This window comes from Zalophus californianus, chromosome 8 (genome assembly GCF_009762305.2).
Source record: "Zalophus californianus isolate mZalCal1 chromosome 8, mZalCal1.pri.v2, whole genome shotgun sequence".
Lineage (NCBI taxonomy): Eukaryota > Metazoa > Chordata > Mammalia > Carnivora > Otariidae > Zalophus > Zalophus californianus.
Window position 1 is genome coordinate 81,276,286 of NC_045602.1, and position 26,716 is coordinate 81,303,001.

Below are 26,716 nucleotides of genomic sequence, written 5' to 3' on the forward strand. Positions count from 1 at the left end.
CCGTCCCTGTGAGCCCCTCAGAGCCTCTTCAGCTCTCCCATCTTTGAATTGATCGTTCTTTGTTATGAGGTTTGGGTAAAAGAAAAAAGATATGAATGGGGACTGATTTAAATAATACTTGGAATTCATCTTAAGATACTTATGAACAATGGCATTAACTTGATTATTCAGCCACTGTCCTTGATACTAATCATATGCTTCTGGTTTTTTGCATGTTTACCAGTTCTTCCTGGGAATTTAAGTGATACTTTTTATTTGTTACCTTATTGACATTCTTGGCCAGTTGACCTTGGTGTGTGTTGGGGTTTTTTGTTGTTGTTGTTGTTTTTTCCACATTGTAATTTTTACTTGGGGACTGCAAAGAGGTGTAAAATGAGCTTTTAAAAAATTAAATGTCCTCAGGATAATTCTTGCAATTCAATGGTGAGAGGTGGGTATGAGAGTAATACTTAATCTTTGATGTTTTAGGGGCAGTCATTAGTTTTTGTGTACAGCAAGTATTCTTCGCCTCTTAAAAAAAATAGCATCAAAGTAGTTTCATTCTGCTCTCCTTATTCTTTTGCAAAATAGACCCCGTGTTAACAGTGCTGTGAGAAATGTGTCATTTCTGCATTACGTGTGCATGTTTGTGTATATGTATAATTGTATTCTGTGTGCTCGTTATACATTAGGAACTTTGTGATTTGGATAGATGTGAATTTCCTGGTTGTCCTTGTGTTTTGAAGGCAAAAAACCCCAACTGTGCTAATTTGATCTTTCAAGTTACGGTTCAGTGCTGTCTAGTTCCAAGAAGAGATGAGTTGGGGTTCAGATCCCTTTCTCAGCCGTTGCAGGGCAAGGCCACATGTCACACTAGGGCAGTGCTTGGCATAGCATGTGCCATGGATGGTTAGACTTACAGGCACGGGGCTTGGAGCCCAGGTTGGAATCAGATTGACTTTTTTGGGCGAAATTTATTTTGTAAGATGAAGGTTTCTAAGGAAATACATATGTCATGATTTGTGTTATCCACCATTCTCTCAACCAGAATTATTGCTGAACTAAAACTTCTGTCCAGCCCAGATTTATGGCTATTTTTAATTTTAAAGTGTGCACCATAGTATAAGTGGATGGTCAGCATTAGACACTGTAAAGACATAATCTGAATTTCAGATAAAATTTCTTATAGACCCTTTAGTCTACTCCCCTATGGAGTAGTTAGCTTTTTTCCCTGTTGAAAAGGAAGGAAACTTCTTTTGTTTGTGTTTCAAAGTTGTTTCATGTCTGTGTCCTATTTGAGCCTCACAAAAAGTCTTGAGAGTTGCAAGAGAATATTCTTGACATTCATTTCTCAAATGAGGAGACTGAGAAAATGGGAGGGCTTTCTAGAGGTCATTGGTAAAGGTTTCTTGATTTCCTAGTCTCTTAAATATGCATGCAACTTCAAGGTTGGATTTCTCCTCTTTACATATTTTGGGTGTGTTTACCTGTTTTCATTGTTGCAGAGACTTGTTTTCTTCCCCTTGAAAATAGGCTTCCCCCAACCCCCCCACCTACCCTGCACCCCCCAGACACACACACACACTCTGTCGTAGTCTCATCATGAAGAGCCTGGACTTGTTCATTTGTGAGAAACCACCTGAGTCTGGTGCCCACAGACCATGGCTTTCAGAATTAGTCATTCTGTGTACCTTCTTTGTCATCAGAGGAAACACAAATCCTGTTTGCTCTGTTTTAATATTAAACAGGTTTCGGTTTGGGGTTTTAAAAATTGGCAGTCCATCCTAGTTATGAATAATGACTATAATAAAGAACCCTCTGGGGCAATGTGAACCCTCTGGTTTATCTAATTAAACTCTTGATTTCTCTGGAGTCTACCATCCTTAAGAGGAATATCATGGTCCTTTGAAATCCCGCGTTTGTGTTTAACAGCTGTGTTCTAACAGAAAAATTTTCAGATACTTTAGTATGTTTCAGTGGAGTGTATATCATCATTTGTTAGACTCTTTAGATCTTGGCCAATTTGATGATCTTGGGAAAAATCCTTCACCATATGCTTTGTAATATATTCATCACTAAGTGAATTACCACTGAAGACCATTGGGGGCAAATGGTTCTTGGTGCTCCATTCAGGTGGTTCTGATGCTTTCCTTTTGGATAAATTGATTGCTGGGTAATTTCTGTGTGACAGGAGTATATCAGGCGACAGCTAGAAGAGGAGCAGCGGCACTTGGAAATCCTTCAGCAGCAGCTGCTCCAGGAGCAGGCCATGTTACTGGTAACGCCCTGTGTCTGTCTTGTTCCATAGCATTAGGGCTCGTTTAGCTATCCCTCCCCTGAGCTTTGGGCAGACCTGTGGTGATCACCAGACCATTTTGGTTAGTGCTGTGGACTGACAGGCTCAAATGGAGACGTCCTCTGTGGTCATGCTACTTTGGGCAACTTTTCGAGGTGGCTTCTATATATTTATTTCCAGTTAAAGAGTTAACTGTTCTCTTTGGTAGATAGCAAGGTTTTGAATAGAACTTGGCATTCTGTGAACAAACTAGAATGCTAAGGGCTGAAAGCTCAAAGCACACGCCATAGGATTTTTGTCTAGTATATTCTGACTTTTGAAACCACCGAAAGCAACTTTTAATTGAATTCTTTCTCTGTCCAGTGATATTATGGTTAGCAACAAGCTGTCAGATTTTTCCACAGGTAATATGCTATTTAAAATCCCAGTCATTTTGCTCTGTTATCAAACAAGGGGGACAAAGGGCATTATCTTTTTAAAAAGTCGAGAATGAATCCAGAGAAGAGGCGAGCTCTGCAGTGTCCCATAGATTTAGTATTCTCCTCTCCCTCTCCAAGGAGTGCCGATGGCGGGAGATGGAGGAGCACCGGCAGGCAGAGAGGCTCCAGAGGCAGTTGCAACAAGAACAAGCATATCTCCTGTCTCTACAGCATGACCACAGGAGGCCGCACCCGCAGCAGCCCCAGCCACCGCAGCAGGAAAGGAGCAAGCCAAGCTTTCACGCTCCCGAGCCTAAACCCCACTACGAGCCTGCTGACAGAGCTCGAGAGGTATTTTTTCCTTCGTTGCTTGAACATTGATCCGGTGTCCATTGTTCCCTGGAAAGTAATAGAATGACGCTTAGGAACTATGTAATATTAAGGCTAGAATGGGGCATAGAGACCAGTTGTGAGCCACTCTCTTGGTTTTCTAGCTGAGAAGTTGTGGTTCAGAGAAGTGAAAGGACACTTGCCCAAGGTCTCTTATCTGCTTAGTGGTTTTTCCATAGACGACTAGAGTGCCTCTGTTAACAAATCGCAGGGGAATTGAACACTAAACTAAACAGAGAGAAGATTGTATGGCAGAGTCATTCTTGCAATGTAAACAAAGGGAATGGTGGCCTGGTTAGCTATTTTTCCAAAACCATAATGAAAATAAAGTGTGGCTGTAGCCCAGTTTACTAGCTTTTCAAGGACTGTGATTTGTTACTGAACTGGCACATTTGGGCTACCCAGAGCCTCACAGTAAGGATGTGGCAAAGCAGTAACTGGGGATAACAGGAAGAGGGGGACCTGGGCGGCTTCTAGAGTGTGTTTAAACCTGGCCTATAGGTGGCATCCTTCTGCCATGTCTCACCCTGATTCTGGGAACAAGTATTCTGCTGATTCTGGAATGCCTTTATTTTTGGTAGAATAAAATGTGTTTTGGCTTCCTGATGATAATCTTTTAATCTGTTGTTAAGTTTGTTGTGACATTAATTTCTTTTTTCCTAGTTTGTCATTATGTACAATCTAAGAATTCTTGCCAGGCGATTTTAAAGGCTTAATTTTTATCTTCATAAGTATTTCTTTATCTCAAGTCGAATTTTAGCCCTATTTTATTTGTCCCCTCTCTTTTTAAGCCACCCCTCTCTTTCCTCATAGTTGGAGAAAAGAGAAAATTTCTCTCTAGGGCCCTTCCACTTTCAGGCTTTCTTCAGGATCTCAGCTTTTCCCTACTAACACTGAGTTATGTCTTCTAATTCTCTGATGCAGGTGGAAGATAGATTTAGGAAAACTAACCACAGCTCCCCTGAAGCCCAGTCTAAGCAGACAGGCAGAGTATTGGAACCACCAGTGCCTTCCAGATCAGAGTCTTTTTCCAATGGCAACTCCGAGTCTGTGCATCCTGCCCTGCAGAGACCAGCTGAGCCACAGGTAGCAACAGCCAGGTGGCTGTGGGCCGAGGAGACTCACAACATAGCTCACTAAGCCACGGGCCTGCTTGTAACGTTTACAGTTTGGTTTGTTACCACATTTAGAAAGAAAAGAGATTAGCAGGAGTGATTTTCAATTAACATACAGGCAATATACCCTCAGTTGATAGAGCAAAGGAGGGTTTTTTGTTTTTTGTTTTTTAAGATTTTTGTTGTACTTGCTAAGAATATCTAGACTCAGTGATTTCTTCTTTTAGTCTTTTTGTCTTCCCTATCTCAGATATTCATGAACACGTGCCTCCTTTCTCTAATACAAAAATTTTTCAGTTTAGGTTTTGGAAAGGTAGTATAAGTACATAGAGGGAGAACCAGAACCTTTTCTTAACCTTTGGTCCTTGGCTCCTGGCCAGCTCCATGAGTGGGCTTTAGAAAACCAATGTCTGCCCTGAAATTGCATGTATAATTTCTTGGTTTTGTCCAACTGTGCATATTTTTCTGGGAAAAGGGGCTTTTATTAGATTCTCCAAAGGTTCAAGAGCCAAAAGAAGATTCGCTCTAGTAGGTTAAGTGTACATTCCCCTGAAGTAGGTCAGGGTAAAGGTCATGACTTTTCATTGGGTTGGCCAGAGCATTCTGCCTCGTCTAGGTGAGGGAGAACCCCCTCTGAGCTGAGTGCTGTGTGGTTAAAAGAGAACCCTCTGTACTATCCAGAGAAGGAAGGCAACAGCAAGGATTGCCCATGTTAAAGGTCTGAATGATCCTTAAAACACAGATTCCCATTTTCTTACTGAAAATAAGTGACTTTTAGATATTTTGCTCCTTGAAGCTGTGTAATCCAGGATATTGGGAACAGGTTCTTAAGCCTGAGCTTACTTGTCACTGATGTTTGCAAATGTTAGGGGACAAAAGTTCCTATTCTTGTGATAGAAGTAGTTGTGGTGTTCTGAAAAGTCCAAGTGAGGATTTGAACATGCTTTACAATCAGTAATCCCAGTGTGGAGGAGTTGTTAAAAAAAAAAGAAGAACCAGACCTAAACAAAGGGCATATTTGTGGGGTTGGGGGTTATCGGGGGGCAAGGAGATACTTACATGGGGTCTGCAGTTTCTTGATTCACACAAGAGCTGACCCACAAGCCAGAGAGTGAGGAAAGCAGGACAGAGGGAAGGCAGAATAGGTTTGACAGCACTTGTATGCAGAGTCCAGGACTAAGACCTCTATTCTGAAAGTTAAACTTACCGCAAATTGAAAATTTTTATGTTTGCCCACTAAAAGTTTAAAAAAATAGGAATTCCTGAATTATGTAGGCTACTTCTATATTAATTAACTAATGTAGTGTCTAGAGATAGTTTCCTTTTTCCTCCTTCTACCTAAAGTTGCTTTGGGCTGAAACCTCTTCTTACGAAAACATTCTTTGAGGAGACTAGGATTCTATTTTGAAGCCCATTTTTTATTATAGTTACAGATAATACTTTCATTTTCAGATTTTCCCCCCTGAAAATTTTAAACAGTTTAGCACTCTGAGATTATTCCACTCTGAGATTATTCCACCAATAAGTGTAATTTGTCACTCTCCCAGAAGTCATAGAAATCATGACCTGGGACTTATTCTGAATCCTGCATTTGGAGAGGTAGAACCAGTTGTGATTTGGATTTTTAGTTTTCTTAAATGTGTTGATATAATGGATAGCATAGCTAGAATTATGTAAATTGCAATCTTGAACACTTATTTTAAAATGATAAAATAACTAAAGAAAATACAGATTATTTCAGAGATTGCTTTACCAGCTTAAAAAGCAACCAGATTAACTCAGGTGACAAGTCGTTGTCCTGTTTCTTCACTTGTCAGGTAGAAGGCATATACTCCAGTAGCAGTCAGCAGAGGGAATGATAGTACTGAATATTCCTAAAGAAACCAAAATTCCTTTTCTCGTAACTACTGTGAACATGTATGGAGATCTCCAAGGTTTGAGCGTTTTAGGACTTGGGAGAAGAAGGAGGCAAAATCGTGGGTGTATTTCAAAAGTTGGCTGTTTTTAAGTTGTATTACCATAGTCTGCCAACACGTGTTGCAAGGGGTTTGTCTTTGCTCATGAATGTGTTGTTTTGTGATTATTTGGTCTGAAACCTTACACTGCCAGGTGCCATGAGGATGGATAGCTAGGCCTGAATGTATGGCAGTGTCAGTCTTGTGATTTTTCTTTCCTCCCTCTCTCTCTCTGCCTGTCAGCTCTGCTTTGACATGGATGTGCATGGAGCATGTTGTCCTCCCTTTTAGGACCGGAGGTCTACCAGGGTTTTTTTGTTTTGTTTTGTTTTGTTTCATTAATCTTCATGTTTACTGCTATCTGTAATGTTAGTCTGGATATTAAAAGTTTTCCTTATAAATGTACATTTGGTTTTTTCTATATATTATGTTCCCCAGACTGCTTTTTCACTTAGAAGTGTAACTGTTCCACTGCTTGGCTTACCTAGGACTGTATTGCCCCCTTTTGCCTTTCCCCGTTTCTTGGTTTGGATTTGGTATTGACCGGAAAAGCGTTTTATGCGGAACGCATTGAATGTTTTGTGTTTTGTTTTCTTGTAAGGTACAGTGGTCCCACCTGGCATCTCTCAAGAACAATGTTTCCCCTGTCTCGCGATCCCATTCCTTCAGTGACCCTTCTCCTCCCAAATTTGCACACCACCATCTTCGCTCTCAGGACCCATGTCCACCTTCCCGCAGTGAGGTGCTAAGTCAGAGTTCTGACTCTAAGTCGGAGGTACCTGACCCCACCCAAAAGGCTTGGTCTAGATCAGACAGTGACGAGGTGCCTCCAAGGGTAAGAAGCAGAAAGACAGATGTGTGCTGCTTTTTTCCTTTTTGTTATTTTTTTTTAATTATTTATTTTAACTAAGGGTATGGTGACTTCACCAGAATGAAGGGGCAATGAAACTTCAAAGGAACTTTTTACAGTGGGGAAAGTTCCATAGTTGCGCAGTTAAATTCAGCCAGCAGCCAGTTAGTTTTTTATGGTTGTCATTAACTCTATACTTAAGCACAAAGTAACAGAATAATATATGAGTAAGACTATAAAGAATATACTCCTAGAACAAAAAGAATAGAATATATTTTAGCTGTTGTCTTAAGCATTTATACAAAAGCTACAAATTATTTTGCAATATTAATATCAAAATTTTCAGAAAAGGTTCTTTTAAGAAAAATTTTACATTAAAATTCCAAAAAAATGATTTTTTTTCTTTTTTAAATTGAGGGATTTTTGGTTTCCTTTTCAATTTTTTGTTGTGTTGTTTTGTTTTGGTAATTACTTAATGGTGAAATTAAACAAAAGGCGCATTTTCATTTCATTTATTTTTCCTCCACTTGGAATTTGCTTCCTCTGAATATTTTCTTGCTTCCTACCAGTCTTTGTTTCCTACTGATCCATTTGTAGACCATTGTTTGATTTCTTTGAGCTTATTTTCCTGATTCTCACATTATCTCAGCAAAATGCTTTGTATGTCCCTTGCCATGAAGCTTCAGTCCAAACATCATTTGAATGGTACAGAAGCATAGAAAGGCTGTTTGTCCTGGCTCCTTTGATGCCTTTGACTGAATTTTCTCTATCGTATTGTATCAGTGGAGGGCAGAAAAGGATCAGGGATGGGGGGGTGGGGGGTAGTGATAATAAGGCTCCCATAAGTAGGACTGTTCTAAAAATATGTTTTGGTAAGGAAATCTTTTTTCTTCTCATATTTTCAATAATTTAATTGCTATGTTTTTCTACCCAAAGGTTCCTGTGAGGACAACATCTCGTTCCCCTGTTCTCTCCCGTCGGGATTCCCCACTGCAAGGCAGTGGACAGCAAAATAGCCAAGCAGGTCAAAGAAACTCCACCAGGTAAGAGAAGAGGGAAGCTTGAAAACAGATTTACTGCACAGCATATTACGTCATGTTTGTTTCCATAAACATGGAATGTCTGAGGTAAAGAGTTGGTCACTTTATAAAAGAAAAACTGCCAGAAAATCCATTATCGTGAATAACAGCAAACTGGTCTCTAGTGAGTCTGAATCCAGTTGTGTATTTCAGCACTTTTAAGATGAAAACTCTCTGGCTTTCTAAGAGCAAGTGGATGGAACAGCAGGGAAAGGCAGGGGAGAGATTAAGAGAATTGGAACCTGAGGGAGCTTATCATCTAAAGGATGTCCCAAGTGCTTTGGACTGGTACAGAAATCACAAATAGGCTACTAAAGAAAAGTCAGTGGTTGACTTACAGTCTGTAATAAACTAGTGAATTAACCAAGTAATATTTTTAGGTTGTAGAGCTGTTCTGTGTACTATACAGTAACTGTTAGCCACATGAAGCTACTTAAATTTAAATTTAACTTAATTAAAATTCAATAAAATTAAAAGTTAATTTCCTTAGCTACACTAGTCACATTTCATGTGCTCAGTAGCCACATACAGGCATGGCTGCCATGTTATTACCAGTCAGCTATATATATATATATTCATCCTGTCAAGTGATTTCCATTGGCTGGTGCCATCCTAGGGGAAGGAAGGAGCACTGTGTTGACTATTTTGTACTTAATCATCACTGAACCTCTGAAATTAGCCTTCTGCACGTGGAGTCTTGATATAACTTGGAGCACAAAGATGGATGACAGACCAGAATCTGCAGAGAGCATTCTTAGTCCTTAAATGATGAGGGTGCACTGTGGGATTCTCCTGTGACTGAGCCTGTGCATTAATTGTGTTCTAGCAAATTCATGCTCTGGGTGTGTCTGTGGCCAGGGAGCATTGTAGCCTATGCTCTCTGTTGCATTTCTAACTCAGTTCATACAAAGGAGTATGCTGTGTAAGTGTCAGCTCTTAATGGCATTGGTGGACAGTGAGATCAGCAGCCTAGAAACAGCATAATTTTGTGTGTGACTATGTAAGTGGAGTTTTTTTTATAATAAGAAACTGAGTTTATAGCTGTGACAGGAGTAGTAACAGTAACACTTTTCGACTGAGCAGTAGCATTTCCTGTCAGTTGTGATGAAGATTTGGGGTCTGGCTAATGGTAGCCTGTTATTTAACATTTTTGATTTAAGCTTATCTGAGATACTTGATATACCCAAAACTAATGTAATGTTGTATGTCAGCTACAATTTAAAAAAGGTTATATGAGATAAAAACCCATGAATGATGTCGTTGTAACTTTTGATGAATTTAATGTTGAATGCTGTTTGTAGGCCATTTTTTCCCTCATTTTACCTACATTTCAGAGACACTGGTGGACACATCATGCATCTGTTTATAATTTGATACTACATCTTGGGATAATGCATTAGCTGTTCTCTCTTCTTTCTAACAGCAGTATTGAGCCCAGGCTGCTGTGGGAGAGAGTGGAGAAGCTGGTGCCCAGGCCTGGCAGTGGCAGCTCCTCGGGGTCCAGCAACTCAGGATCCCAGCCTGGGTCCCACCCTGGGTCTCAGAGTGGCTCTGGGGAGCGCTTCAGAGTGAGATGTAGGATACCTTTGCTTTTCCCTTTCCCCGTTAACGCTATTGGGCTATCTGATCAGTATATTGGAGATCCTTTTCAATCATGTAAAAAGGCCTGTGGTTTTTTTCACAGCTGCATATCACAAAACAGTGTTTCGGTGCAGGTTGCTAATGATACCATAATCTTAATAATACAGAGTTCACTTTTGAGAGCTTATACCTGCCTAGCACTGTGAGCACTTTATATGCATTATCTCATTTAATCCTTAAAAGAACCCCATGAGAGAGAGAGAGAGATGTATTGTGTCTCCATTTTACAAATTAAAGCAACTTCAATTTAGTGAGCTTAAGTAACTTGTCCAAGGTGATTGGCTAAATGTCCGTAGCTGGGATTTGAACCCACTTCTTTCAATATGGATTCCCATCAATGCTGTCATTATTATTGATTATTTTAACCCTCAAAATAATAAGTTAATGAAAATTCCCTCTATTATATTATTGACATAGTGTAACAAGGTATTGTGAATACATGTTAAGCAGAGTCAGGTCTGCGTGTGGAGACCTGCCTTGAGTGGGGCTACCAGAAGTGGGCGGGAGGGAAGGGGAAAGAAACAAAGGCTGGGTGGGCTAGGTCAGATTTGTGACACACTTCTCTGTGCTTATCTGTTCCTGCCTTTCTTGTCTTGAATTTCACAGCATCATCCAAATCTGAAGGCTCTCCGTCTCAGCGCCTAGAAAATGCAGTGAAAAAACCTGAAGAAAAGAAAGAAGTTTTCAGACCTCTCAAGCCTGCTGTAAGAATTATACAAAATCAGTTTTATTTATTCTAAGCTTGAGTGAGTGAGGTCTTTCTATTAAAAATATGTAGTCGAGAGGCCTGCAGTCGTTTCTGTGGCCACCCCCTCCCCCCCACCCCCTCACAGATTTGAGGAATTAGAAGGAATGCCATATCCTCAGACACTTTTGTGTACATTCCCACCCACCTCGCTGTTGTAGTAATTTTTTTTTTTAAGTACAAAGGAGAGAAGAAAAGCCTTTTTATTTTTATCTTTGCTGAGCATTAACCTTGACATATTCTTGATGAGTTGGGCATTTACAAAACTGGTTTTTAGAGTAAGTTTTTTTACATTCCCTTTTTCTTCAGCTCACCTATTGATTTAACTTCTGCCTTTTATTACTGGGAGCGATGGTTGTGACTTCCTCATACTTGGCCTGTAGTCCTTGTTGCATTAACTGACCATGTAACTCTGCCCATTGTGGGGTTGTAAGCCTTTTGGAATTTTGATTTCCTGCTTGAATTGATTCCTGTCCTTCCCCTCACTCCCCTTCTTTCTCCCATGCTTCCTTGTGCTGTGCGTTCTTCATCCCTGATGGCTTCTCCGGCTCAATGAAACTGCTCTGCGCTGAAGGGCGAAGTGGTAAGCCCCATGTCTGGAAAATGCAGCCGAGCAGCATTCCAATTGCCTCTTAAGCTTAGATTGTAGTCCATCTACATTTCCTTTCCTCCTTCAACTTGCCTTTTTTTCTTTTCTAGAATTCAAAAGTTCTAAGCTTCTGCTTTATCTTTTTTAACATAGAATGTGCTGCATATATTTATTATTATTATTACACAGAACTTCTAAAAATAACTTCTTAAAAAGCCACAGTTGTAATCATGAAATAGTAAGACTGAAGGTCCAATACTCTGTTATTTCAGAGGCTCAAGCTCAAAGAACAGCAACATACTCATAACCGTGGAGAAGGAAACTCCTTTGGAACTGCTGAAAAGAGAAAGGAAAAATGACTATGTAGCCCGCTTTTTTTTAAAAAAGTCATTACTTTCAAATATAATGCCCAAGTAGAAACCTTGGACTTCTGCATGAAGGTGTAGAGTATAAATAATAATCACGCTTGAAAATTATCTGTGGATAATTGCGTATTAAAATATCTCAGTATGGAAGAATCATGGGAAATGAAGCTGCTTTTGAATGATGTCTTTTAAAGTAGATATCCTTTCTGTCTGATGTTCATATTTGTTGGCAGTATTGCAGGAAAACGTGGGTCAGGTGGTGCCAGGGAAGCACCTCACCTCCTGCCCACAGCAGCACATGCTGCGTCCACTTTCTCACTTCCTGTGTCGTGGACCTTCTTAGGAATGTGGCAAGTTGTTAACACTCTGTGAGGCCAGATATACTCACTTTTTCACTTTTCATAGGTCTGAAATTGTTAAAATAAAAGGTGGAGTTAAAAATAAGTTCACCAAAGAAAAACTTACAGTCAGCCCAATTTAACTAAAATCTTGCTTTCTGGATAATCTCTTTGAAAGAAAACTTTGTTATATAGGCAGAACTCCAAGGATTTTCCTTACGACATGTGTTGATCTAGAATTTTATGTTAGGGTTTTTAAGAAGCACTATTAGCCTATCGTAAGCAGATTATGTTTTTTATTGTTGTGAGATTTGAACTATGTACAACATTGGTAGCTTTTTATTTTTCCCCCCTATCTTTTCACATTTTTTGGTCTTTTCTGCAAAAGCTTTAAGAGCTCACCTTCCTATGTTACTGGTAGATACAGAATAGCTTTACAAAAATGGATGTCGTGGCTATTTTATCAATAGTTAAAATGAAGAATGTCTCATAATTTGCTGTTTTCTTCCCAGTACCCCTGGCGCACACCCCTTTGCCTTACTCTCTTTTCTGTCCTGTGCATTAGGATTTGACTGCACTGGCCAAAGAGCTTCGAGCAGTGGAAGATGTGCGACCACCACACAAAGTGACAGACTACTCCTCATCCAGTGAGGAGTCAGGGACGACAGATGAGGAAGACGATGATGTAGAACAAGAAGGGGCTGAGGAAGCCACCTCCGGACCAGAGGACACCAGAGCAGCGTCAGTCCTTGGTGTATTTTAGAGCAGCTGAGAGTGTCTCCACTGAACTCTTTTCATTTAGAACCAGTTTTTTCTAAACCTACCCTGACTGTATGAACATTTAACATTGAGTTCTCCTGGGTTCAGCAACAAGCAGCCTTCATGTTCTTCCCCCTTCTCTTTGTCTGTGTGCGCGGGTGTGTCAGTGCTTCTCCCCAGTACCTCAGTGTATTTTATTTTTTTCTTTTCAGTTTGACAGTATGACAAAAGGGAAGTTTCAGTTCACTTGAACCATGTTAACCATGAGAATTCATTTAGATGTTTTTGCTCAAAAGCAGACTGTACTGGCAGACAGTTCTTTGTTGAAGGGGGAGAGCTAAATATTTGTTTTCTTTGAGGAAACTCTATCTGTAGCTTGATCTCGTCTTAGGCCTTTGGGAAGATGAAGAATCTAAACAGGATGTCCTCGACTCATGGGATGATAGCCCTTCACTTCTGAATTTTGTCTCGATAGGTCATCTCTGAATTTGAGCAATGGCGAAACAGAGTCAGTGAAAACCATGATTGTCCATGACGATGTAGAAAGTGAGCCAGCCATGACCCCATCCAAGGAGGGCACTCTCATCGTCCGCCAGGTACCTGTGTCTTCTCTTTGTGGTTAGAGGCAGAGCTTCTCCTGTAGTCATTAACCCACTTGCTCATTCACTCACTCATGCTGTTTCTACATCATCATCTGTTTTCATGTTAACAAGACCCAGAGGGTAGAGTGTTGGGGGCTAAGGAGGCAGGTATGTGCTGCATGCCAAGAAGGTAGCTAGCAGTCTTTCACCCCACATTGCTGCTCCTCTGCATGTTGTGCGGCAGCCCTCATTCGAGCACCACGCTGATTCTCACAGTCTGTGTCTGAGTAGTAGAAAAGCCACAGGGAGTCCCTTCAGCAGGCTCGCAGAGTGAGGAGGCAGAGCCCAGTCCGGAGCAGAGCAGCCACGGAGGTTCTGCAAAGAGCTCCCAGCTCTGAGCATCCGCCGTGCTGCAGCAGGAGCAGCCCTTAGGCAGGAGCAGTGGACGAGCGGAGGAGCTTCATCAGTTACAGGAGGGCCTCGTGGAGCAGAAGGGTTGGGAGGACTCTCTTGCGTGTTCTAAAACGTTAGTTTCCTCACTTGTTGAATATTAAATGTGTACCACCCCGATGTGCTCGGTTCGGATTACTCAGCTTTACAACTGTCTGTTCATTTCTTAGCTTAGAAGACAGAGAAGTGATGCGCTTCCCATGACATAGAACAGGCGCCTTTCTAGTGTTTTGGACTTTTCCTGAGTGTGTTTCATGCAATGGCAATGCATTTGGATAGAAAGTGGGAAGAACGTGGAAAAGACCAGGATTCAAAGAAGCGACAGGGTACTCTCTAGAGCTTTAGACAAGAAGATGTTTTAAGAAAAAAAAAAGGGTGAGTGGTTTTGGTGACAACAGCTAGTGTGGCAGAGAAACCAAATCAGGCAGTCACTGACGCTCAAGTCCTGTGGCCACCAGATGAGGTACTTTGAATTCTGTTGGCTCAGTCGAGGCATTCGGTGAGGAAGTGTGAACAATTCCGACCAGTTTCCTGTGGTCTTTCCTTGATTATTTAACAGAGTTTGAAAAGTCACACAGCACCTTTAAGTCAGTTATCAGTAGGGTCATAGGGAATGTCAGCAGCGCTTGAGCGAGACGAGTGTGCCTGTTTTTTCTACAGAGTACAGTTGACCAAAAGCGCGCCAGCCATCATGAGAGCAATGGCTTTGCCGGTCGCATTCACCTCTTGCCAGATCTCTTACAGCAAAGCCATTCCTCCTCCACTTCCTCCACCTCCTCCTCCCCATCCTCCAGCCAGCCGACACCCACCATGTCCCCACAGACACCCCAGGACAAGCTCACTACTAATGAGGTATGTCTCGCACCACAGCTGGCTGCTTTCCTAGGGTTTGACCAGCACTGCCTAGTAGCTAGTTTGCAGAGGAGACCTTTCCCACGCCCCTCATCCCTCCCTTCCCACCCGCTTTCTTCTGTCACCTACCCTTCTCCCCAACCCCAAGTAACATGTTTCAGATCTGCATACAAATCCCGTAACCCTAGATCAATGTCCCTCCACCTTGCCAGTTCACTGTTTACTTTTCTCTAGATAAGTGTAGTTGCATGGCTTTCTTTATTCAGTTTATTTTTTTAAGTCTAAATAAAATGATTGCTGTGTTCTCAGATCCATTATGTATTTGGCATGAAATTCTTGTAGTCGTTTGTGGAATCTGCCCTTTTCATTCTTTTTATCTGACAAATAAAATATAGAAAAATTTGGTTAAGCAGACCTGGCCTTATCTGGACACGCTTGTTATCCTCTATAGGAATCTCCTTCAAACAGGGCTGGATTGCTTTTTTGTTTTTGATCGGGGGAGATTGTTGGTTAATCATTTGTTTTCACCAACCCTGTTAAAAGGACTTCTTTCCTTGAAATTCACAATCACTCAGAGTTTAAGAAAAGGCCAAATGATTTTTAGGGAAATCTAGAAAATTAGGATGCTAAGAAGAGCAAAGGTCTGAGCATGCTTTTAATTTAAAATTTTGAATGGGAAATCCTGTGTGCTCGTTTGAAGGCTTGGCTGTGGTGCTCAGTCTGGGTGCTAGGTGGGTGATGCTTTGATCTTTGGAACAAGATGATGCCCCCAGTGCAGTGACAGAGTCCCCCTTGAGCACCCCGTACTAAATTAAACAAGTGGTTTGATTTCTTGGGAGGTTTGGTTTAAATGCATTTGCCTAACAGTTGAAGGAGGTTGAAAGTGGCATGGAGCTTCAGCCAATCTTGTTAATGTAAGCATTTAACTGCGAGCCTGTCTCTACCTGCTCCTATTTTGGTTCCCTTTTTAGAAAGAATCAGAATAATCCTCTCCCCCTGAGGAGCAGGGCCAAGTCAACTGCTTCTAAGGTGGGCTTGCCTAAGATTGGCCATTGGATGGATTGGCCATTGATCATAGCATAGGGTGGGAAGCTTGCCAGTAGGCAGCTGTGTCAAGTGGAAGGAGAGAGCCTGGGAGCCTAGGCGGGCTCGGGCTCTAGGATATGGCGACTTTTAGCTGCCCATGGAGGGCGAGAAAGGTTTCAGGACTAAAAAGCACTTGATTGGAAGTGTTCTTTTTTCTCCAGTGATATATCCCACCTACACTCACATTTCTCCTTATATTTATATTTAAACTTGGCTCCATTTTGCTCTAATGTACAGTATTTACTATAACCCTTAACTCACTAAACTGGCAAGTTTATTTTTCTGTTTGTTTTGTTTTTAATTGTCATTACATTTCCACTTAACAATTTGTTTCACTTTCTTTGTGTTTTTTTTGGTCTTAAGTTACACTATTAACCAAAACACTAGTGCTCCTAAAAGAGCAAAAGTATGTGCCATATCTTGTCATTTGCACCTTTCACTAATGAGCCCCTGTTCAATACGGGTTTCCTGATGATGCGCCTAAAATGGTGGTCGCCAAAGCTTCTGTAGCTTTCTGGCAAGAGGCTCATGTTAAAATGAATAATACGAAGTAAAGGTTTGCCAATATTCCAACAGAAGTTAATTGGCCTTTTTTGGGCAGAAGAGTAAATTCAGAAATTGATGAACTGAGATAGACATCTCAAACCTCCTTTAGGAGTTTTTATTATAATTATTTATTAAAAAATAAAATAAAATAACCAGGAGCCTGAAGTATAGATTTTGTTGGTAGCTCACAGCATTCCTCTTAGATGAGCAGTATTTCTAAAAAAAGATGTAGCTCTTTTGGTGGTTCCAGGTTGAACAGCCTGTTGGTGGGGTGTGTTGTGCACATGCAGAGGCACCCCTGAGAGTATTTGGGGGGAATGATGCAGGAGGGATAGGGCTTCCTACTGGGAAACCGTGCAGTACAGAAGTGGATTGAAATGTTTTATGTTCATCTTTTTAATGTCATTTGTATTAATAAAATTGAAATTTACATTGCAGACTCAGTCCGCTAGTAGCACACTCCAGAAACACAAATCTTCCTCCTCCTTTACACCTTTTATAGACCCCAGATTACTACAGATTTCTCCATCTAGTGGGACAACAGTGACTTCTGTGGGTAAGTAAACTAGCAACAAGAAAGCAGCTGACAAACAGGACTCGGTCACTTTGTGTTGCTCTTTCTGGTGGCTTAGGCATGGCACGGTGGTGGTTTGCAGGCACAGACCTCAGATACAGAAACACCCATCCTGCTTTCATTGCCTTATTTGCAATGAACTGCATAGTCAGTTTCCTTTTTCCATATACATTTCGTACAAATTTCTTTTCCTTGACAAAGAGTTGGTTATAACATGTGAATACTTACTTGGGGTGTAGTCGGGGAGGGAGGCAGATGCAGTGTTTGTGTGTGCAGAAAATAATTTCAAGGGTACTGTATTCTAGTTGGATTTTCCTGTGATGGAATGAGACCAGAAGCCATAAGGCAAGATCCTACCCGGAAGGGCTCAGTGGTCAATGTGAATCCCACCAACACTAGGCCACAGAGTGACACCCCGGAGATTCGTAAATATAAGAAGAGATTCAACTCCGAGATTCTGTGCGCTGCCTTATGGGGTAGGTATCTTACTCCTACTGTTACTGTCATTGTTTTATTTTCCGGAAGGGTGGACTGGTCGTTTAGAGAAGGTACTGTTTTGGGACAGTTCGGGGGTTTTGTAAAGAGTTGTTGACAGATAAGTGGGAAGACTTCCATGATACCCACCCTTGTTACGTTCTCCTGCAGAAACATGCAGGTGCGTGTGCAGGCTTGCACTTGTTTCAGCCACCGGGTATTGGAATGAAGGATTAAGGTAGATTGCTTTTTAAATGTTTCCGCTGAACATTTTTGCCTTGCTCTTCATGATTTGGGCCTAATGTGGAAATGAAGCTTTTAAAAGCAGTCTGCCACGGGCCAGAGTGTGCAGAAGGAGCCTGTGGTGCCATCTTCCTGTTCCTTCTCCATGGTGGTCGTGCAGCCTCTTCACAGCTTAAGACAGCACAAGAGGCTATACCTGGGGAGGCTGCCACACGAGGACTCTGCCCTCTCTCATTTGGGGGCTGGCCTCTCTGTCTCCCCTGAGCCATCAGCTTCCTCACTCCCACAGATAGATCCTCTCTTGGCTGTACCTTATCTTCCAGTCCCACACTTTGTTCTTGTTCTCCTTCTGCCTAAACCCCGAAATCAGCTCTTTTTAGCAGGGACCCTCTTTCTAGTCCGTTTCTTCCTCCGAGGAAGTGCCAAGTGGACAGAAGACATGCGATCCATTTTGGTTTAAGTGCACAGCACATTGACTTCAGCGTGCTGTTTGTTGGAGTGTTCATGATGGGCTCTGTGTCCCCAGTGACCAGATCAGCCCTCCTGTGCCCGCCCACCTTACCCCTCACCCTCAACCCCTAACCTAGCTAAAGCCTTGAGGCTGACGTGAGGGCCTCAGCGCTTACCTCCTGAACCTCAAGATGTTCCTCATTCCTGTTGAAGGAGAGGGTCTGTTACTTGTTAAAAGTTCCTCTTCGTCCACCTTTTAGACTTGTATGTGTCTGTTGACTTCTCTTCTGCTTCTTTCCCAAGCTCCTGCTCAGCCTCTCCCTCGGGGTTCGGGAGAGTCTTCTCCCCTCTGCAGACATACCCACTTTCTCTTTCACTCTTGCAGCTCTGGATTTCGCTCCTTGTCACCACTGAGTATCTTTAGTCCCCTGATGATCATAAGGCCTTTTCTGTATTAACCTTGTAGGTAAAGGTAACAGTAGCCACTTTGAGGGGATTACCGGGCTCGCGTACGGCAGCTTAGTCACCGCAGGGCATGCTGAAGTGTTGCTCTGGGAATGCCAGTTGTGATCACATCACAGGGTTGAATTCCACCGTGTTTGGTCTTTCGGAAGGCCTTTCGTGGGGAGTGTGTATCATCAAAATTCAATACATTACAGTTTGTATAGAAATTAAGTTAATTCTTTTGAAATTGCTGAAGTAATTTTTATCTAGAATGTTTGCACTTGGTAGCAGTCTTAACACTGATTTTATATTCCTCTACTGTCCTGCAAAGTGCTGGACCCCATTTTGTGCCATTAAATGATTTTTTAACTAAAATTCTTCTTTTTCCTAATTAACTTCTTTAATACCTCAGAGAAGAGAGTATCTCGAGCTTGTGTTTTTAAAGATGCAGTGGAACTTCCCATTTTATCAGTAGGTGGAAAGGAAAGATAGGCAGATGACATAAAGTTGAAACCTGTTTCTGTAAATTGGTACATTTGAACTTTTTCTTGGCTCGGGGCACATTGGTGGTGGGTTTCCTTAAACTGCCTGTGATAGCTAAGCTGAAAGGTAAGTTTAAAAAGTAAGCCTTTTAAGTTAAGTTTAAAAATAAGCCTTTCAGAGACTTAGACCTAGAAAAGTTAAAACATGTACTGTAAGAGTGGTAGACCGACAAGGGGAGAAAATTCAGAGGACACTGTAGTATTACTTTGAAATGGTGACACATTTAAGGTCTGCTGACCAGTGTTAGATAGGTTAGGTAGGTTTTTTTGTGCCTTCTTGGAACATGCTAGCCTCAAGCATTCTTTTTTAATTGTGTTACATAACTGACTTTTGTGAGTTGCTATATATTTATTATATTTTTGTAATAAGACACCTTTCCCATTTGCAGCCAGGATTATTTGAACATCATTGTTCCCACCCTTTTTTTTTTTTTTTAATTTTTTTAAATAAAATCTCTACAGCCAACGTGTGGCTCAAACCTGTAACCCGGAGATCAAGAGTCACATGCTCTACTAACTGAGCCAGCCAGGCACCCCAGTTCCCACTCTTAATAGTAAACTGTCTGCAGTTTACTACAGAGCTTTGCCTGTAATATCATCATAAAATTTAAAGGAAACTTTAAATCACATGTTATAGAGCTCTTAGCCATTTTTCCCGTCAACCTATACCAGATTCCTGTGAATACAATTGCAGTGCCCTAGTACAGCTTACCTTTGAGCAATTAGCATTTAAAGTTTAATTATATCTAACAGTTGAAAGGTTTAAAAAACACATTTATAAAAGGTTATTGCAGCATGCAACTTAATTTTTTTCGTAGGCCCATAATTTCCAAGGTGATTATTTTCCAGTGACTGTCAATATTCCTTTGACTGCTAACACTCAGTACTTCACAAAATTACACAGTTCTTGGAAATATATAATGGAGAATTACAAGGAGTGTAAGTGCCAAAATGTATGCATTCTTTGTGTTTATGAATAGACTTTTTCAGCTTTGTCTTTTATTCCTTCATTAATTCATTACTGTAAAATCTTGATTGATGTTTGGATGCTATTTATTTTTGGAAGCCACAAATAATAGAAAGATTTCAAAGGCTCATGCTTCTGGTAGTTATTACCAGATTCTTGACATGGATTTTTTCAGCTACTTGATATTGAAGATTGGGAAAATACTGACATACTACACGAAATGGAACCTTTAGAATGGACTTTATCTAATAAGCAACTCTGTCAATTAATGTTTTGTTTTTCTGCTTCAAATAACTGAAACTAGTTAAAATTATCTCACCTAGGTGTATGGAGGGAAAACACTAAGAATAATGTCCTATTATAGTTCTGCATTTGATAGGGAGATAGTCACCACAAAAAAGTAAAATGATATGAAAATGAGTGGAGCATTACATAAATGTTAATTTCTCTTACAGTGATGATAAATGAGTTTTTAAATTGGACAGCAATTTTTTTCTTAAAATTCAGTCATTATCTGTTGTGTATGATATTTCTATTAAAAAAGAACGTTTTTGTGGAAAACATGATGGCCTGCTGGTAAGCCTTAAAAAAGTGTGAGGACGTGAGCCCCAGTTCAAAGCCACACTGTTATCTGGTGAGTAAAATGTCAGTGTCAACCACAGCTGCACTGGCTGTTATGACAACCACTAGTCTCATGTGGCTGTTTAAACTTCAATGAATTAAAATAGAAAATTGAGTTCTTCAGTTGCACTAGCCATATTTCAAGTGCTCAGTAGCCACATGTGGCCATTGGCTAACGCGTCGGACATCAAGGTACAAAGTTCTACTGGACAAGGCTGGTCTGGATAGCACATTCTAAAAATCTTAGTTATAGGTGATAGATGGAGCCATATGCATTCATAAGCCTTTTTCCTTATCTGTGCAAATGATCATATTTTGAGGGTTTTGTTTACTTTTAAGGATCACTCTAGATGGATAGTGAATACTCAGATTTTTCTCTTTTCCCAAAAATTCGAGAGGCTTCCCTCAAATTTTCGGAAGCTGTTTCATAGTATGCCAGGCTCTAACAAGTTCTCACTGCCATTGTACTAGATGGAAAGCACCTGTGATTTGGTGGAAGTGTATGTGGGGCAGCATAGACAAGGATACTCTCATAAAACTTAGACTGTGTCTGCAAGCGCAAGACGGAAAGCTGCATCATATGCCTAATAGATTTTTAATGGGGTACTTTTTTCAGGTCACACTATTACCGGAAACTATAGATGTCTAGAATTTATGGGCACCTCTTTACACGTTTTACGTGTTTTGAGGATTCCAGGGATTGTGTTACGTTAGCTTAGAGCCTAAGAGTGCTTCGGCATATTGGTAACTGTCGTCCTCATGAGCCTGGCACTCTGTTAGTTGGTGAAGTTCTTATTTGAGTTTGAATGGCAGTGATATTAACTGCATATGTAAATTCCAGGTTTCCAGCCTCCCCAAGATCCCAAAAGTTGCTTCCAGTTTCCTCAACAAGAATTGCTTGGGTAGATTCTGTCCTCCAAGTGTTCGGGTTTCACTTGCTCAGTACGGAACAGGCACAGAGCTGAGTGGGGGCTGGGAGAGTGTTTCCTTGTTGCCTTCACAGTTGTTTGTCATGGATCCTGTGATTCAGGAAATACATGCTATTCTTTCCTATCTCTCCATCTATCTGAAACTATTGATTGAACAGTTTGTAAAAGCACAAATACTTTATTCCTGTCTCAGTGAGTTTATTAGCCAGTTTAGGGAATCAGTGCAAACATGTATGTGCCCAATTGTGTAGGAGTATAAGGTGATCTGTACTACATGTTACAAAGTTGGTTTAGACAATGAAGGTTAGAGGTCAAGGAAACAAGGCATTTAGGGAAATAAGGGAATGATAAAGAGAGAAAAGTAAGTTGGTTCAAGGTATGGAGAGATTTGAATGCCAAATTGAAGCTTTTGTACCCTCCTATACAGAATGTATAGTTCTAAAAATATGGTAGGACCTAATGAGTATTGTAAGAAGGTTAGGATTGTTTTGATTGCTGCCATGAGAAGGTAGAGGGGGAGGGTGTTGTAACAACCTCTGTTAAAGTCTCTGTCCATCAGTAACAAGGTGGCCAGTGCCTCAAGTAGGGTGGGAACAGAGGAAAGGGAAAGGAAGGAGGTCTCCTCTGGTTCTGGTGGTAAGTTTGGCTGGTTGTATGGAGCAGGTGGTGGTGCTGTTACAGAAAAGGCAAAAGTTGAGAAGTTGGTCTCAGTAGAAATTTATAGCAGGTAAAAAAGCAGGTGGGGTATAGAATTATGAGTTGATGGTTCTGAGGTGCTCCTCCAGCAGACAGACAGCAAAGGAGAAATCTGTGTTTAAGAAGCAGAGAAGGTGCGTGCAAACCAGGAAGGAGACCCAGTGCAGCTGGAGAGTGGGAAGACCATGGCAGCACATCGAGAAGCCAGGACTGCTCCCATGGTGTGGTCACGGTATTTTAATATTCCTAAGAAGTTCAAGGGACGGAGGACTGAGTGCCATTGTTTCTTTTTTGATGATGATGGAGAATGGTCTTTAAGAAAACCTTAAGGTGAGAGATGGATCAGTCATAAACTGGTAAGGATTTGAGGTGGCTATCTATAGCTCGTGTCAGAAGTTTGCTGATGAAAATAAAGACAGATAAGCACAAAGAGGTCATGGTATCCGACAAAGGTTTGTTCAGGTGTCTCATGTGGCTAATGAGATACAGAATCTGTAACACCAAGGAGATGGTGAGCTCAAAACATTCCAGGGAAACTGGTGAATTATGCAGGAGATTGAGGGGATGTGGTGTGCGTGTTTTCTCTCATATCCTTTTTAGCCTGTCACTTCTCTGTTTGTTGTCATTTGGTCACTTTAACCAAGCATTTCTTTTTGTGTGTAATTAAGGAAACCACTCTTTTCCAGATAGGTGCTGTTATCCTTTCCATACATCCAGACTGTTTCCCAAGCACAGCATAAAATTCAGGTCTTTCTGTGTCCTTGAAACAGGAGTGAATTTGTTAGTGGGTACAGAGAGTGGCCTGATGCTGCTGGACAGAAGTGGCCAAGGGAAGGTATATCCTCTGATCAACCGAAGAAGATTTCAGCAGATGGATGTCCTTGAAGGCTTGAATGTCTTGGTGACAATATCTGGTAAGTGTTCATTTAGTAAAGCAGGATTGCTTCACAGCACTAAACTTCCATTAGTTCTTTCTTTCTTTCCTTTTTTTTTTTTAAATATTTATTTATTTGAGAGAGAGAGTGAGCTAGAGAGAGCACAAGGCGGGGGGGCAGAGGGAGAAGGAGAAGTAGAAGCAGGCATCCCACTGAGAAGGGAGCCAGACATGTGGTTTGATCCCAGGATCCCAGGGATCCAGACCTGAGCTGAAGGCAGACCCTTAACCAACTGAGCCACCCAGGTGCCCTTAGGTCATTTTTTGAAGTAATGGCTAAATGAGGTAAAACGATAGCATGGTTTTACAATAAGGTGATAGAAAAATGTATTCAGATATGACTGACAAGTACACCCTGAACCTGTGGCTCCTCTAAAGAGCAGTCTTGACATGCACTGTCTAGTAGACCTCTCCCACGTGACCACTCTCTGCCCTGGCGCTTGTGGGGCTTAATGTGGCTTCTCCAGCGTGTAGGTTTGTGCCCGCTTCCACCCACAGGACTCTTTCATGCAGAAGAAACTCTGCCACAATGGTAAAAGTGCCATATTATGTTTTTTTTCTTATATCAGTTAACACTTAACATAAGTTGCTTTTTTTTTTTTTTTTAAGATTTTATTTATTTATTTATTTGACAGAGAGAGACACAGCGAGAGAGGGGACACAAGCAGGGGGAGTGGGAGAGGGAGAAGCAGGCTTTCTGCGGAGCAGGGAGCCCGATGTGGGGCTCGATCCCAGGACTCTGGGATCATGACCTGAGCCGAAGGCAGATGCTTAACACCTGAGCCACCTAGGCGCCCTCATAAGTTGCTTTTTAGGAAAGGGTATTTTTTTCATATAAATTATGTAATATATGTTATTCTAGAAAATAAGAAACCAGTCAGAAAAGCCAGTAGGATAAATGAAATGTAAAATCATCCAGAGATACTATACCAATTGACTCTTCAGTTTTTAACTTCTCATCTTTAAGCGTACACACACTCAGTACAGACTTAAAGGGGGAAATTCTGTGTAAAAATGGTTATGCAACATTTCAAACATACTGAAAATAATAATGAGAGAATAATTACATAATAATGACACCCACGAACTGATGAGTTACTTTTAACAGGTGTTAAATACACTCTTGTACTTGCGGTTAGCATCCCCTGCCCCATCTAGCTGCCATGGTAACCACTGTAGTGAAGTGAGGGTGTATCTTAATTCATTCTGGTTTGTCCAGATCATGTGGCTTGCTCTTTCCATATTATTAAACATTTCTCTATGACATCTGTTTTACGTGGCTATAGAGTGTTTCTTTGCATACATACTCTAAAATTTATTTACTTCTGTTGTCTTTTAGTTTAGCCCTTTTTTTCCCTCTCGGGTAAACATTTTCACATACATCTCGTAACTTACTTAACCATCGTGTGTACATATCTGTGTTGCATAGATAATAATTTCCTAATAATTTATTATTATTGCTGGAGTCAAGAGTATGCAAAATTGAAACACTTAAAATAGGTCTTATAATAACCAGCAGCAATTTTGATTTGTTGTCTTTTAGTTTAGCCCTTTTTTTCCCTCTCAGGTAAACATTTTCACATACATCTCGTAACTTACTTAACCATCGTGCATACATATCTGTGTTGCATAGATAATAATTTCCTAATAATTTATTATTATTGCTGGAGTCAAGAGTATGCAAAATTGAAACACTTAAAATAGGTCTTGTAATAACCAGCAGCAATTTTGATTTAATCATCTGCTAACTCAGCTTCTTTGTTTATATGTAACATTTCTCCAAGTTATTTTAGTTTTCAAATAGGCTTTTGCTTGTAAGTAAAAGACCTTTGTTGAAATGCAGAAATTTCTCCATCCATCTCATACTTAAATGAGAAAGCAGCCATTTACAACTTGAGTGTTGACGGGGAGTAGGTTTAAAATTAGTGGAAAAACAAATCTGCTAAAAATGATTTAAACTTCATTTTGTGATCCAGTGAACAAGACGATTTGTGGGGATCACTGATCAGCTGACACCAGTAAAAATTTTTTGGTCTACTTTTCTGTATTATTTTCCTTATTTTATTTTATTTTTTTAAAGATTTTATTTATTTGACAGAGAGAGCAGGAGAGCACAGGCAGGGGGAGCGGCAGAGGGAGAGAGAGAAGCAGACTCCCCACTAAGCAGGGAGCCTGATGAGGGGCTTGATCCCAGGACCCTGGGATCATGACCTGAGCCAAAGGCAGTCACTTAACCAACTGAGGCACCCAGTTGCCCATCTGTTCCTCTTTTGCAATGGTTTCTACAATCATGAAGGTAATATGTTAATTTTGGGAAGCTTTGAAAATAGAAAAATCTTAGGAAGAATAAAACAAAATGCTACCCCATCTCAGAGACAACTCTTGTTGACATTTTTTTATATTTCCTCCTCATTTTTTTTTAAAGATTTTATTTACTTATTAGGGAGAGAGAACAAGCAGGGGGAAGGGGAGAGGGAGAGGGAGAAGCAGGCTCCTGCTGAGCGGACCCTGGGATCATGACCTGAGCCGAAGGAGATGCTTAACTCACTGAGCCACCCAGGCGCCCCTCCTCCTTCTCATTTCTATAAAGATTTATCACAATATGGGAATGAAACACTATATACATAAAACTACATGGTTTTTGTTTCATTTAACATTTTATTGAATATTTCCCCACATTCAAAAAGTCTTCAAAACCTAAAAAAATTAAAGTGTAAGATGTAACAAAGAAAGTGCACAGATTATAAGTATATACTCAGTGAATTGTCACAGTTAGAATCCATCGGCTCAGGTCATGATCCTGGAGTCCCGGGATCGAGTCCCACGTCGGGCTCCCTGCTCAGCAGGGAGTCTGCTTCTCCCTCTGACCCTCTTCCCTCTCGTGCTCTCTATCTCTCATTCTCTCTCTCTCAAATAAATAAATAAAATCTTTAAAAAAAAAAAAAAAGGAATCCATCCACCTAGGATCCATTCACCTACCCTGGTGAAGAAATGCAACAATCCCAAGTAGCCCAGAAGCTCCCCTGCAGTACTCACTCTGCTGCCTCCCAGTCATTGCCCGCCCTGCTCCCCAGAGGAAAGCACTGTCTTTTAAAATACCTTAGGTTGGTTTTACCTTCATTGAAGTGAATTGATATAAATGGTAAAACAGTAAGCATTCTTTTGTGTCTGGCTGCGTTTTTTTTTTAAAGAGCACCTTTAAGTTTACAGAAAAGTTGAAAAGAAAATATAGACAATTCCCATATTACACCCCCACCTCCAGTTTTCCCTATCATCTGCATTAGTGTATCACATTAGTATAGTACATTTGTTGTAATTGATGAACTGATATTAACAATATTATTATTATTAAAGTCTGAAGTTTACATTGAGGTTTACTCTTTGTATTGTACAGTTCAGGGTTCTGACAAACAAATAATTATCCACCATTAACAGACTAATTTCACTGCCCTAAAAATACCCTATGCTCCACCTATTCATCTCTCCCCCAAAGTCCCTGGCAACAACTTGATTTTTTTTTTTTTTTTTTAACTCTCTCTATGACCTTCTCCAGAATGTCATAGTTGGAATCATGTAATATGTAGCCTTTTCAGACTGGCTTCTTTCTTTAGCAATATGTATTTAAGGTTCTTCCATGTCTTTTCATGACTTGATTGTGCATTTCTTTAACTGCTGAATAATTCGTTGTGTGGATGTGCCACTTTGTTTATCCATTCACTTATTGAAAGACCTCTTGGTTGCTTCCAAATTTTAGCAATTATGAATAAAGCTTCTATAAATATCTGTGGACAGCTTTTTGTGTAGACA

General features: G+C 40.7%; 1 protein-coding gene across 50 annotated transcripts in view; it reads left to right on the top strand.

Moving 5' to 3' along the window:
* Positions 1-26,716, top strand: part of MAP4K4 (mitogen-activated protein kinase kinase kinase kinase 4) — a 188,050-nt gene that overhangs the window by 149,337 nt on the left and 11,997 nt on the right. For 2 of the 50 annotated variants that reach the window (XM_027622421.2, XM_027622424.2), the window contains exons 14-27: positions 2,171-2,257; positions 2,833-3,045; positions 4,009-4,170; positions 6,756-6,989; positions 7,941-8,047; positions 9,507-9,658; positions 10,331-10,428; positions 11,044-11,052; positions 12,327-12,502; positions 12,996-13,116; positions 14,212-14,403; positions 16,474-16,591; positions 16,915-17,085; positions 22,746-22,889. In XM_027622421.2, the coding sequence (XP_027478222.1) occupies positions 2,171-2,257; positions 2,833-3,045; positions 4,009-4,170; positions 6,756-6,989; positions 7,941-8,047; positions 9,507-9,658; positions 10,331-10,428; positions 11,044-11,052; positions 12,327-12,502; positions 12,996-13,116; positions 14,212-14,403; positions 16,474-16,591; positions 16,915-17,085; positions 22,746-22,889 (1,984 nt within the window). The remainder of the gene's footprint in view (positions 1-2,170; positions 2,258-2,832; positions 3,046-4,008; positions 4,171-6,755; positions 6,990-7,940; positions 8,048-9,506; positions 9,659-10,330; positions 10,429-11,043; positions 11,053-12,326; positions 12,503-12,995; positions 13,117-14,211; positions 14,404-16,473; positions 16,592-16,914; positions 17,086-22,745; positions 22,890-26,716) is intronic. The other 48 variants (XM_027622422.2, XM_035728829.1, XM_027622431.2 and 45 more) reach the window with 40 other exon arrangements.